Source organism: Euprymna scolopes, chromosome 17, assembly GCF_053919585.1.
Source record: "Euprymna scolopes isolate OS-2025 chromosome 17, ASM5391958v1, whole genome shotgun sequence".
NCBI classification, from domain to species: Eukaryota; Metazoa; Mollusca; class Cephalopoda; order Sepiida; family Sepiolidae; genus Euprymna; species Euprymna scolopes.
Window position 1 is genome coordinate 116,224,814 of NC_136498.1, and position 13,305 is coordinate 116,238,118.

Genomic DNA, 13,305 nt, shown 5'->3' on the forward strand with positions numbered 1-13,305 from the left:
GAACTGCTCGCCTGTGGAACACTGTTCTGCTGTACGGCATAATCACGTTGACACACCGGTTCCCGACAGATCATCGAAGTTAAGCAACGTTGAGCCTGGCTAGTACTTATTGGGTGACCATTTGGGAATTCTAGGCGCTGTATGTGCTTTCTGCTTATCTCGGCATTGTTTCCAGTCGTCCTGAACCTCCACTTGCCACTGGTATTCAACAATGTCGATTTCAGGAGAGGTGTGGTTGGAGATTGCGCAACTCTTGCCACAAAAAGTTTCACACGCAGGCACCCTTACCGTGGGTATCCATAGTCTGTCAAGACTGAAGGAAGCCTGTCCTGCTTCTCAGTTGAATACAACCTGGTAGCCTTCAAATTAAATGCAAACAAGTTCTTGTTGAACAATCCCTGTAAATAATCAAATTCTACCCAAATTAGACCATTAACAATTACTATACTATGACCTTACATACATTAAGCCTTATTCTCGAGTGGCCTTCGGGCTTTGATAAATGGGGACTCAAAAAAAAAAAAAAAAAAAAAAAAAAAGTGATGATCAATGGATGTAATACTGGAAAGCTCTTGCAAAAAGAAAAGTTCTCCTGCTTAGCTTGTGGGGAAAAAGTTGGGAGCAGCTCAATTTTTTGTGATATCTGTAAAAAAGCATTGGTTGAACAAGACGTTCATTGGAATTGCTGGTAGGTTGAGAAACGATAACAAGTTTGTGTGCAAGAAGTGTAAGACAATGAAGATGGATGACAACTCAAGTGTGGAGGAAGTATATTCAGATGGCAAGGTTATTGGGGTGGTTCAAAAGTTTTGTTACCTTGGTTATACAATTGAAGCACAGAGAGGGGCAGGTGTGATCTCAAGAATTAAGTGGATAGAGTAAGCTCAGGAAACTTTTGCCATTACTGACCAACAGAGCATTACCGCTGTCGATGAAGGAAAGTGCCTAACAGCCATGTGTATACAGCATAATGATATATGGAAGTGAAACCTGACCAGTAAGGGTTGAGGATATCCGTTGCTTGAAGAGAAATTATATGAGAATAATATGTGTTATATAATGGGGGTTTTCAATATAGGTTTTTTTTTTACACAAGAGTAACCACTTATCAAGCCACTCGAGGATAAAGGTTAATGAGTATAAAGTAGTCAATAGGAAAATGTTGTAGTAATCGTTAGTGGAAATTTGGTAAATTGGATTACTTAAGGGGACTGCTCATCAAAAACTTGTTTACGTTGGACTTGAATACAACCATATTGTAGTCAGTTGGAAAGCAGACAAAGGGAACAGAGTTCCACAGGCGTGCAATTCTAAGAAAGATTTGTTCATGAAATCTACGTTTAGGTTTAGGCACAGATAAAGAGTGGGGGAACAAGAACAAAATAACATTTTTTTAAAAAACAAGAGTAACTGACTTTGCCCAGGAAGGTGAATGGTGATAGCCAGATAGTAGAATTTGAGGCTTAGATATAACTAGCCTAGGTGCCCGGCGTTTGGAGGTGTGAGTTGAGAAAAAAAAAAAAAAGTGGTAGTAGGTAGGCAAGCTTCGACCCGTATCATGAAGGCGGAAAAGAAAAAAAAAAAAAAGGCTAGTCAATCGAAAAGAGGGGATGACTTTCGAAAATGTTGGTGAAAAAAGCGACCCCTCCCTGTAGAAAAGTGCCCAGTTGAAGGTGAAGAAATTAATGTTTTCAGCCAATTTTTTGATATTTGTCTTCTGAAGGGGCCAAGCTTCAAAATGATACCAATCTCGTGAAAATCTGTTGCTTCTGTCGAAAGTTTTTGCAAGACATACAAACATATATACATACATACATTTAAACAGACAGGTGAGATTTATATTATAGACTAACGGGGGTACCCGGCGTTGCCCGGGTGTTTCAAGATGTGTGTGCTCTTAAACCAAAAAGAAACACAGGGCAGAGAAAGAGAGAGAGAGACAGAGAAAGACAGAGAGACAGACAGAGAGAGAGAGACAGACAGACAGAGAGAGAGAGAGAGACAGACAGACAGAGAGAGAGAGACAGACAGACAGAGAGAGAGAGAGAGACAGACAGACAGAGAGAGAGAGAGAGAGACAGACAGACAGAAAGAGAGAGAGACAGACAGACAGAAAGAGAGAGACAGACAGACAGACAGAAAGAGAGAGACAGACAGACAGAAAGAGAGAGAGACAGACAAAAAGAGAGAGAGACAGACAAAAAGAGAGACAGACAGAAAGAGAGACAGACAGAAAGAGAGAGAGACAGACAGAAAGAGAGAGAGACAGACAGAAAGAGAGAGAGAGACAGACAGAAAGAGAGAGAGAGACAGACAGAAAGAGAGAGAGAGACAGACAGAAAGAGAGAGAGACAGACAGAAAGAGAGGAAGCGGACGAGAAAGAGAGGAAAAGAAAGAGAGGAAAAGAAAGAGGAAGAGAAAGAGAAAGAGAGGAAGAGAAAGAGAGGAAGAGAAAGAGAGGAAGAGAAAGAGAGGAAGAGAAAGAGAGGAAGAGAAAGAGAGAAAGAAGAAGAAAGGAAGAGGAAAAAAGGAAGAAGAGGAAGGGAGGGAGGAAGAAATAACCTTATTTGAGACAGCATTATTTTAGCTCTGATTTTGTCCAAAAATGACATTTCAAATTAATTTTACTTTTTTCCCCATAATTTATGGAATTTAAGACCCAACTAAACCAGCTCGGAACAGCTAGTATATCATCAACGAGTTATATTTAGAGATGATTGATAGAGAATGCAAGCATTACTATTCAAAAGACAAATAGAAAAAAAGTCAACTTGAAAGCAGAGATGGCCGACTGAATATGTGAACAATACAATTAATCAAGATGGCTACTTCTTTTGACAATGAACAAAATGTCCTCCTTACATCAATACAAAAGTTAAGATCAAAATCTATATGAAGGGAAAATATTTTTCCACCAACAGCGAGAAGAAAGAAAATTCTTTCGATATGAATTCAAAGACGAAGAACGTAATTGGCAGTCGTGAATGATAATCAATCAATGACACAATTTGGTTGTCATGCAATAAAACAGTTAAGTTTCTCAGTTATGCAAGAATCAGTAAAACGGGTCGGACAGACATTACAAGTCTGCAGACAATATTATCTAGTGAAAGTCAAATATAATTTTAAAAAAATAAATAAAACAATTATATTATGTTTAAATCTATCCTGCTCGACTGAAATTATGTACAACCACTGGTGTTCTTTGTCTCCAGCTGAAACGTGTTGCATAAAGCAATCCCGGACAATGCCTGATAACCATGCAAATTAGGATACTTAAGTTTGAGGTAAATGTTTATATTGGAATAAACTAGAAAAGTCAAGTTTACATCTATAATATAAATCTCACCTGTCTGTTTAAAATGTATGTATGTATTTCTACGAGAAGCAAATTTCTGATTTAAAAAACCATAAAGCAGGAGAACAGTACCCGCATTAAGATGGTCTGCAGTTTAATTTGTTGCTGGCTATCTTGCTCTTGCTTGTTGCTGAATCTCAACATTTTGAACCGAGAGAGAGATTTAGCTGTCATACAAAGCTAAGACTCTGTAACATCATCTGTGTACAGATACTCCCTCAGGCATTTGTCTATAAAAATGGTTCTGTGGCAATGGAAAAGTGACGCGTGGAGGCTTGAAATGCTGGAAGCATGTAATAATTGATCTCAATGACCGTTTTCAGTGTCATGCATGCTTGAGCGTGTGTATTCACCGGTAGGACTAAAAAAAAAAAAAAAAATTTTTAAATAAATTTTTGGGCTCATGGACTTTAAGTGTCTGAGGGAGTGGCACTCATCTGACAAGACGTTGCAATCATCATGTATGTATAATTGCCTAAAACTTTTGACAGAGGCGACGGATTTTCACGAGATCAGTATCAATTTGGAGCTCGACCCTCGGACAACAAATATTGAAAAATTGGCTAAAGCATTAATTCCTTCACCCTCAACTGGGCACTTTTCTACAAGGAGAGGTTTTTTTGTTTTTTTTGCGTCGCTATTTTTGCAAGTCATCATATCAGTTGGAATGACTTTACTAATTTCAACGTTCCGAACTTCCAGTCACGTAATCGAGTAGGGGTAAGATGTCAAGTTTTCTTTCACTTTCTTTTCTGCCTTTACATCATAGGTTCGTGACTGCCTGCCTACTACCAATTTTTTTTTTTTTTGCTCAACACATACCTCCAAACACCCGGGCAACACCGGGCACCTAGGCTAGTAAATAATATAAACAAATAGATTTTGGAATAACAACAATTTAAAAATAGCTGAACTTCAAACAATCTAACTTTAAGGTGACGTATATCTTCGGAAGATATGTGGTTATTGAGAGTTCCAGTTCAGTCTAGTTTTTGAAGCCAACGAGAGATGGGTTTTCCAAAACAACCGAAGAAGCGGGTTGAGGCAACAGATTTAGAGATGAGATTTACAATGTTGGTTGTAACTTCTGGGAGATGCGACAATTCCGGAATAAAGACCTGCATGTACATATCATCAATGTTTCGGGTTTATCTCTCTCTCAAAGAAGATGAAAGTCATTATTTCAGTCCAATGATACAGGGTATCCAAAAAGTCACTGAAAGGGTTTGAACTTAAATAGAGTCCATATTTTTGATATCTTTTTGTAATTTCAACACCATCTGACCAAGACATTGGGGAAATTTTTTAAAATATACGCAAAATTCAAATAATCTTTATGAAAAATAATGTCTTAAATGTTGCCCATTTTCAGCTTTGCATATTTGTGCTCTTTACAAAACATTATTCATGACAGATTGCAGAATCTCTGGATTGCGATTTAAACCCCCCACCTTTTTTTATACACAGGAGTCACCACTTATCAAGGCCTGGAGGCCACTTGAGGACAAGGGTTAATGAGTAAATTTGATTACTTAAGGGGATGACTCATCAAGAATTTGTTTATGTTGGACTTGAAGACTACCAAATTGTAGTCAACTGGAAAACAGGCAAATGGAAGAGAATTCCACAGATGTGCAGTTCTAAGAAAGAAGCTTTGTTCATGGAATCTATGTTTAGGTTTATAAAGAGTGGAGGAAATTATTGATAGTGTTTTCAGCTAGTCGAGTGTTTTTTGAGAAAGTTTAGTGAGGTGGGTACGTAGATTGGAGCTCAGATGAGCACTTACCATGAAAATAACGATAAAGCAGAGACAGGCTCACAACGTCTCTTCTGTGGGAAAGAGGTTGCAGGGAAAAGAAAAGGGTATCTCCCACTAGGCTATGAAGTCTATTTTGAACTCCTGCCCAGATGTTGCAAGAACGCTCCATCCTTAGATGTACCTGGCTTTTATATTGGTAGAAAACTGGATCAGCAGTGAGATATCTAATGGAGCAGTAGAAGGATCCCACCATTTTTACAGCAACTTTGGCAACAGATTTGATGTGCATTCCATTTCAGATCAGGAGTAAAGGTCAATCACAAAAGCTTGTTAAAACATGGAGCCTCCCCAAGACGAGAGCCATTCATTTCAATTGATGCCAGATGGGGATCTGAGGGTTGATGATGTAAAGATAGAAGCTTGGTTTTAGATGCATTAAAAGTAACTAGCCACCTCTTTCCTCATTGTACCACATGCTCAAGATCAAAGGAGAGAGAATCAAAGAAAACTTGGTCATTTATGGCCTTTGAGGTGTTGCCATAAATGGTAGTGTCGTCAACATAAATGCCTACGAATGATCTTCGGATGTGATTTGGAAGATCATTGAAGTAGATCAGAAAGAGAGTTGAGCTCAGGATAGACTCATGATTTAATAATTGAGAAGACATTTCCAACTATACCGATGTTACAGATCTTGTGAAGTAGACCTTTATGCCATACTCTAAAATTTAGAACAAATTATTTATTTTTTGAGGATCAACTGGGCCAGATTTTGTCAGAGGAGGTTGGTTTTCATAATTATTATGTACTAATTTGGAAAGAAAATGTTGACTCATTCTTAGAAGGATCAATTATAAAGGAGAGTTGTGTGTGGCCAGCTAGAGAGGGATGGGCTTGCTGGAAGAGAACGAGGGGTCTGAGGAAAAACAGGAAGGGAAAGAGACAAGGATAGAGAGAGGTCTTGGGCAACACTGGGTAACCCTGCTAGTCTTAGATAAAGTAAAGACAAGAATTTTCTTTACCTTTAACTGGAATGGTTTTAATGACAAAAGCTACATAAAAACAGTCAGATAGGAGACAAATAATGTTGCTATTCTACAAAATATGTATTTCCAATCAAGTTTTAAATTTTTATATCTAATTCTGTTAGATATTTTGCTATTCATTAATTATATTTAAAGGTATCAGGAGTAAAATTTACTCTATCACTCAGAAGTCCTCTTACTGTCACCAAAAACACTAAAACAACTTTACTAAGACACACTGCATTCATAATCACTAGCAAATAACAACTTACTAAATTTTATGATCGCACTTCCAATGTTGGTCTGACAATTACTTTTTAAATTCAACAAACTTTACATCAGCAAATTTTGTTGAAATTAGCATTTTATTGCTTGCTTGCCATATATTTTACTTTCATTTTTATTTCAATCACCCCCCCCCCTCCTTCCAAATTATATTTTCTTTTTAATTTTATGAAAATATTTACATTTTGGAGATGACAATAAATTAAAAAAATATGTGCTGTTTTTTATTTTTATTTTTAATCGTTTTTTTTTTTAATAAAGTCAATCAGCCGTCTTACAAAATATTGAAATTTTAATTCCATACATAGTTTGCATTTGTTTTTAAACTCTTCATAAATAATAAGATTCGTTGGTGTATGCACACTTTTTCCATTTTTTTATTTTGTTTACGATTTTGAAACTTAAATTTATTACATTTTTCTTTTTAATTAACTATTTTTAATAAATAGTTATTTAGACATTTTTTATTACAAAAATGGTCAATAAGTTCTGTTCTATTATTTGAGGTATCCAAGTTAACTTTTCTTGCTGCAAGGGAAAATCTATTGTGCAACTGATCAACCCTAAAAACGGAGCACTGTTGCCACATCTGGGCAGGAGCTGCTCAGCAGGCTCTATCCTGCCTTGATGGGGCTCAAAACTGGCTTCGAAACTTAGATGATGCTCTTTTCTCTTCTCTGAAACCTCTCTCTCTCATAGAAGAGACATTGCGAGCATGCCTCTGCTCTGTCGTTATTTTCATAGCAAGTGCTCGACTGAACTCCAATGTATGGTTCCCCCTTGCCAAACTTTCACAAAAAATAAAACTCAACTAGCTACAACCATTATAAACGATTTCCCCCACTTTCTATCTGTGCCTAAATCTAAACGCAGATTCCATGAACAAAGCTTTTTTTCCAGAACTAGCCACCTGTGGAACACTGATATACTGGCCTGCTTTCTAGTTGAGTACAACATGATAGCCTTAAAGTCCAATGTAAACAAGTTCTTATTGAGCCATCCTCATAAATAATCAAATTCTACCCAATTTATACCAGTAACGATTACTACCCCACCACCTTACATTCATTAACTCTTATCCTCGACTGGTTTTCAGGCCTTGATAAAGCAGTGACTTCCTAAGTAAAATGTATTTCTAGTTCTTTATTTTTTTTGTTCCTTCCCCCATTCTTCTAGTTTTTTTAACTCTTTCCGTGCTCTTTTTTTTCTCCTTTATATCCTTCATTCCCCCTATAATTTTTTTTTTTAAATCGATTTTGTCTTTTTACCTTCATTTTTGTATAATACTGTTTTTTTTCTTCTCTTTTGATGAGAAGCATTTAGCCTTGAAATACCATGGCATAAAACGCTTTCTTCTCTATTTCTTTCTTCTTTAATATTAACCTAATAATGCAATAAAGTTCTCATGTAACTTATTTTATTCTATAATTTGTTCCTCTTAACTGGGTAGAGCTTTTTCTATCCTGATAGGTTTGTCTTATTGAACATTTATTTTTTCAGGTTAATTTATTAATTATTATTTTATTATTTATTAATATGTGTGTGTGTGTGTGTAGGGCTTGACAATAATTGTATCAACAGAAGCGAACATAAAAACAATGGTTAGATGCAGGTCAGAAAGTGAAGCAAACATTTAGATGTCATTTAACTCATAATAATAACATATTAGGATGACTCCAAATGCAGACATCATTAAGTTATAAGGTGGATGACAAAAACTTGGGTTTCATTCAAAGAATGCACAGACTACAGAAAACATTGGTATTAATTATACAAACGATGAAACCTGAAAAAAAAAAAAAAAAAAAAAATTCTAATGTAATGATTTCTAGTCAATACAACGGTTTTGGTTTTGAGCATTATATACATATATGTATGTTATTTATTTTTGTGATACGTTTTTAAATGAATTCAATTATTTGTACAAAAGTGCATTTTTACCTATATGCGAGTTGGGAATAATTTTCCCTTTTACCAAATTGAAATCCCCAAATGGGGAGTGGCATATATATTGTTTTTAAAATATAATTATCCACCGACGTGTTTTGTCATCTATGACTCGTCAGAGTGGCTGAATCTAGCAAGATTCAAAATCAGGACTCCATAGAAAGAAGCCAAGTGGTAGAAGTTTAGGTTTCTTTCCATGGAGTCTTGATTTTGAATCTTGCTAGATTCAGCCACTCTAATGAGTCGTAAATGACGAAACCTGTGTTAATGGATAATTATATTTTTAAAAAATTATACACACACACACACACACACATATACATATATATATATATATATATATATATATATATATTTATGATTATTTCATTTAATCACATAAATTAATATAAGAAGATATAATTTTATGCATAAATTTTCAGTATTTACTTCAACAGTGCTCAATACATAGGTAGAGCTAGGTAGTAAGTTATGAAAATATAGATGGCAATTTAAGCTACACAGAATATTTCGCATTTCATCCTTGTGAGAATTCGTCAGGCTTAACACGGAATATTCTGTGTAGCTTAAATTGCCACATATTTTCATAACTTATATATATATAAGTTATGAAAATATATATGGCAATTTAAGCTACATACACACACATACATAAAAGTTCTGGTAAATGCATTCCTCCATTTAGGCTATATGCAGTAATGTTTAAAGAGAATAGAAAGTAGACTTTGGGTTTACTTTTGGCAACCTCATAACTTTATTTCCTTATTTTGTCCTTTCATTTTCATGAGCAATGCTTCTGACAAAGGAGAAACAATTGCTATATTCTAGGTAAGAATCTATCCACCTAATATTTATTTAGTTTTTGACCGTTTTGTGGCTTCATTCCTTGTCTGGAGAGATTAAAAAAAAAAAAAGAAAAAAGAAAAAGGACTTTGCTCAAGAATGCTTACACAGAGAGACATTCAACCTTTTAACATGCTACTGTAGATGATGGATTTCATTCCATCACAAGGTTTTGTTTTTTTTTAAGAAAGAACTGAGTATTAGTAATAGGGGACATGAAACACTAAAATTTTTTAAAGTTTGACATTTTTTTCATTTTATTAAGTTGTTATGGATTAATTATTTATTTATTTTTTTTTAATTTTCTTCCTTTGAAGACTGTAATGCTGGGTATTGGGCAGCCAAACCAGCTGCCAACATTGCCCCGCTTTTTATTGAAACCAACCGAGAGTTCTTTTTAGTATCCTCGCTGTTCCCTTAAGTGCAATTGTCTGGATCTCTTTTGCACTTACTTCACCAGGAATATTAGTTAGGTAGGACTTCAAGTTCTTCATACGCCCTGTGGCACATGTGTGTGTGTGTGTGTGTGTTATGATTGCAATTGCAGTTACACTATTGATACGTGTGTGTGTGTGTGTGCGTGTGTAACCATTGCCACAGGAACTATCTAATTCATATTTGTGGTGCATACAGACACATGTGAATTAGATTGCAATGCTGAGAAAAGAGTCAATCTTTCTCTAAGGCTCACAGAAGCATTAAGAAATATTAGTGATTGAAACAACAGTTAGAAGGGTGAGAGAAATACATAGACAGCTAAGAGAGATAGTGATTTGTTCAGTTAATTATAAATTATCACTAGAACAATTAAAACAGATATTTTAAATTTTATTAAGTTATTATGGATTTATAGTATTTTTGAAGAGGAAGGGAGGGGGTAAATATTATTCTTGGAATCGTGCAGCTGTGACTTCAGTTGAAGCGTTCAGAAATCTAGGGCCCCTCCTTCCGGGGGGGGGGGCTAACAAACACTTGATCTTTATATGAGATCCGTAGATATTCGAATATTCCATTCAAGTTCTCCTTTACGTCTCAAACATTAAGTTAGTAAAGAAGTTAGGAACATTATTTCCCTCTCCCCAATCGACCATTTAAATATGTTATAATTAGGACTAGGACAACAGCATATTCTTTTCATTGTTTTGACTCTCGAGTGTGTATCTGTTGATATCTTATTGTGCTTTTATATAGAGTGATGTGGTTCTCAGTTGATTAACTGTGTCGGATATATACTCGAGAGGCAAAACAATGAAAAGAATATGCTGTTGTCATAGCCCTAGTTATAATATATCTTTCTCGTGATCTCTTGGTCTTATTGGATTTCAAGACAAGAATTCATCTGGTCTGGTGGAGTATCTAGCTTTGTGTTGTTACTGGAGGTAAAATCACTTGGAAAAGGTACACCATTGCTTGTAAAAGTCAGTGAAGGTTAGCCATACTGATGAGATCTTATTTGGGCTGCAAATACTATGTTATTTTGAATACTTAGGGTTAACTTGTAGGGAAAAGTATTCTCATTCCAGGTTGTCCTGACAAACCCTTGTACAGAGAGACCATAGACACTCGAGGATGGTATCTAGTAGGCATTCAAGTTTCTCTCAGTGCATGATATATGTATAACCAATGTAGTGAAGGACCGTTTTGGTCTGTTGGTTATTTCACATCCTGCCTCTGTGTCACGTGCCTGCAATCCTAGAACTAAACTTTAGTTAATAAGTTTGTTTTTTATATAAACTGATCGGCTCCCAATATGATTTTTGTAAAATCATACAGAAAGTAATAGCAATCACAATCTGGTCATGCGACCTATTTACATGCATGTAGTTGTAGACTATTATTTTCACTTCAATTTTAGCATGTTTCTGACAAAGGGGAAAGAATTGCTGCTTTTAGAATCTATCAATCTAACGTTTATTGTTAGCTAGTTTTTCACTTTCAAGTAGTATATATACAGAAATTTTTTTTTTTTTTTTTTTTGTTAGTTTTTAACCTCTTTTAGCTCTTTACATCAAGTGGCTTCATTTCTTGTCTGGAGCGATTTTCATTTAAAAAAAGTTTTTATGCAAAAAAAAGTGAATGAAAGAAAAAAGAAAGACTGAAGCAAATATAAGATAAGGAAATGCAGTGGTTTATTTCACTTGCTAGAGCTGATCAAAGTTCCCAACAATTTTTTTTTTTTTTTTTTTTTTTTTACAAGGGAGTCATCACTTATCAAGGCCTAAAGATCACTCAAGGATACAGGTTAATGAGTGCACGGTGGTCACCATGACAACAACATAGTGATCGTTAGTGACAGAAATGGAGTAGCATTTGATTATTTAACGGGACGGCTCAACAAGAACTTGTTTACCTTGGACTTTTTAAGGCAACCATATTGTAGTCAGTTGAAAAGCAGGCCAGTGGAACAGAGTTCCACACTTTAGCAGTTCTAGGAAAGAAGTTTTGTTCATAGAATTTACGTTTTGATTTAAGGACAAATAGAAAGTGAGAGGAAACTTGATAGTGGTCATAGATAGATGAGTGGATTTGTTTTTTTGTTTAAGTTTGGCAGCAAGATTGAAGCTAAAACGAAAAATTGCCATGAGAATAATGATAGAGCGAATACAGGCTCACAACATCTCTTCTGTAGGGAAAAGATTGCAGAGAGGAAAAAAGGTTTCAAAGACAGTTTTGAACACTATCAAGGGAGTATAGGAAGCTCTGAGCAACTCCTCTCCAAATGTAGTAATAGTATTCCTTTTTAAAGTATATTTGGCTCTTATGCAGATAAAGGATTGCATCAGGAGTGAGATACCTCCAGGAGCAGTAGAATGATGCAACCATTTTTCCATTGATCTTGGCAACAGATTTGATGCAAGTCTTCCATTTCAAGTCAAGAATAAAGGTCAAACCCAGAAGCTTGTCAAAGCAGGGACCTTTTTTGAAACAAGAGTCATTAATATTAATTTGCTTCAAGTGGGGATCAGAGCGCTTATGATAAAAAAAATAGAAGCGTGGCTTTGCACGTGTTAACATAAACCAGCCACCTTTTCCCCATTGCATCATGTGCTGAAGGTCGGAGAAGAAAGAGACTCAAAGGTCTTGGTTGTTGTTGGCCTTTGAAGCGTTACCATAGATGATAGTTTTGCTTTAGAAGGAACTAACTGGATTTACCGACTGCTGCCAGACATTATTTTTATTTCCAATTAATTTATTTTTTGTCTTTGAGTGTTTGCTTTAAACTACACTTATTTTTTATTTTATTTTTATTTATTTATTTTTTGGAGGGGAGGGTGTTTCGGGGTTTCAAATAGAGAAAAGTAACTCCATACAAATGAATACAAAGTTATATCAGCTTTTGTTTCTTTTTGTCTTTTTAAAGATAGAATTCATATATAAATGATTCTGAACTGGACAAAGTATTTTCTGAAAAAAATTGAATCGAATTACATTTCATTCTCCCTACCATGCAGCAATGATTCACTGAAAAAACTGACGAATCAGAATCAAATATGTATTTTGGAGGACGAAAGCTATCGATGACAAAGTTTGAGAAAGAAACAAACTTTACTTTATATTAGTAGATTACTTTCACGTTTTATCCAAACATGTTAAACCAAACTGAATATAATTTGGCTTGTAAATGGGATGACGATAACAGATATATTAGTAGGAAGCAATTATGATTAGGTTAAGCTGGTCGTGTTTCGCCCTCTAAAGCTGCTGAAAAATATATAACCATCCTCTGACATACCTCTACAAAGTTATCTGGAAAGAGACCCTTCTGTCCGTTTATTTCACCTTCCCACCAGCCTCCTTCCGACATGACCACATTCTTGATGATGTCACCGATGTTGAGCGACAACTCATCATCTTGCTCGGCTTCATAACTGAATAAAACCTTCACTTCAGCTGGAACAAAAAAAGATAAATTAAATGTGAAGTCTCTCAGTAAAGGGGAAGGGGGTTCGGTAGGGAAAGGATGGGAGAGGATCTAAAGTTGACTATTGGAATTATTTAAAAAAAAAAAAAAAAAAAAAAAACACTATCAGAAAGCAAGGTATCTACAACTAATTCATTTATATTTAAATTTCATAAAAGAAAGAAA

At 35.4% G+C, this 13,305-nt stretch overlaps 1 protein-coding gene and 1 pseudogene across 24 annotated transcripts in view; one reads left to right on the forward strand and one right to left on the reverse strand.

The window, feature by feature from the left end:
* The window catches only part of LOC145296919 (SH3 domain-containing kinase-binding protein 1-like), a 452,874-nt gene that overhangs the window by 316,316 nt on the left and 123,253 nt on the right, over positions 1–13,305 (reverse strand). For 16 of the 24 annotated variants that reach the window (XM_080143091.1, XM_080143089.1, XM_080143101.1 and 13 more), the window contains exon 2: positions 12,952–13,109. The exons of the other annotated variants lie outside the window; for them this stretch is intronic. In XM_080143091.1, coding sequence (XP_079999217.1) covers positions 12,952–13,109 — 158 coding nt within the window. The remainder of the gene's footprint in view (positions 1–12,951; positions 13,110–13,305) is intronic. 24 annotated transcript variants of the gene reach the window in all.
* LOC145297115 (5S ribosomal RNA) lies at positions 30–146 on the forward strand (annotated as a pseudogene).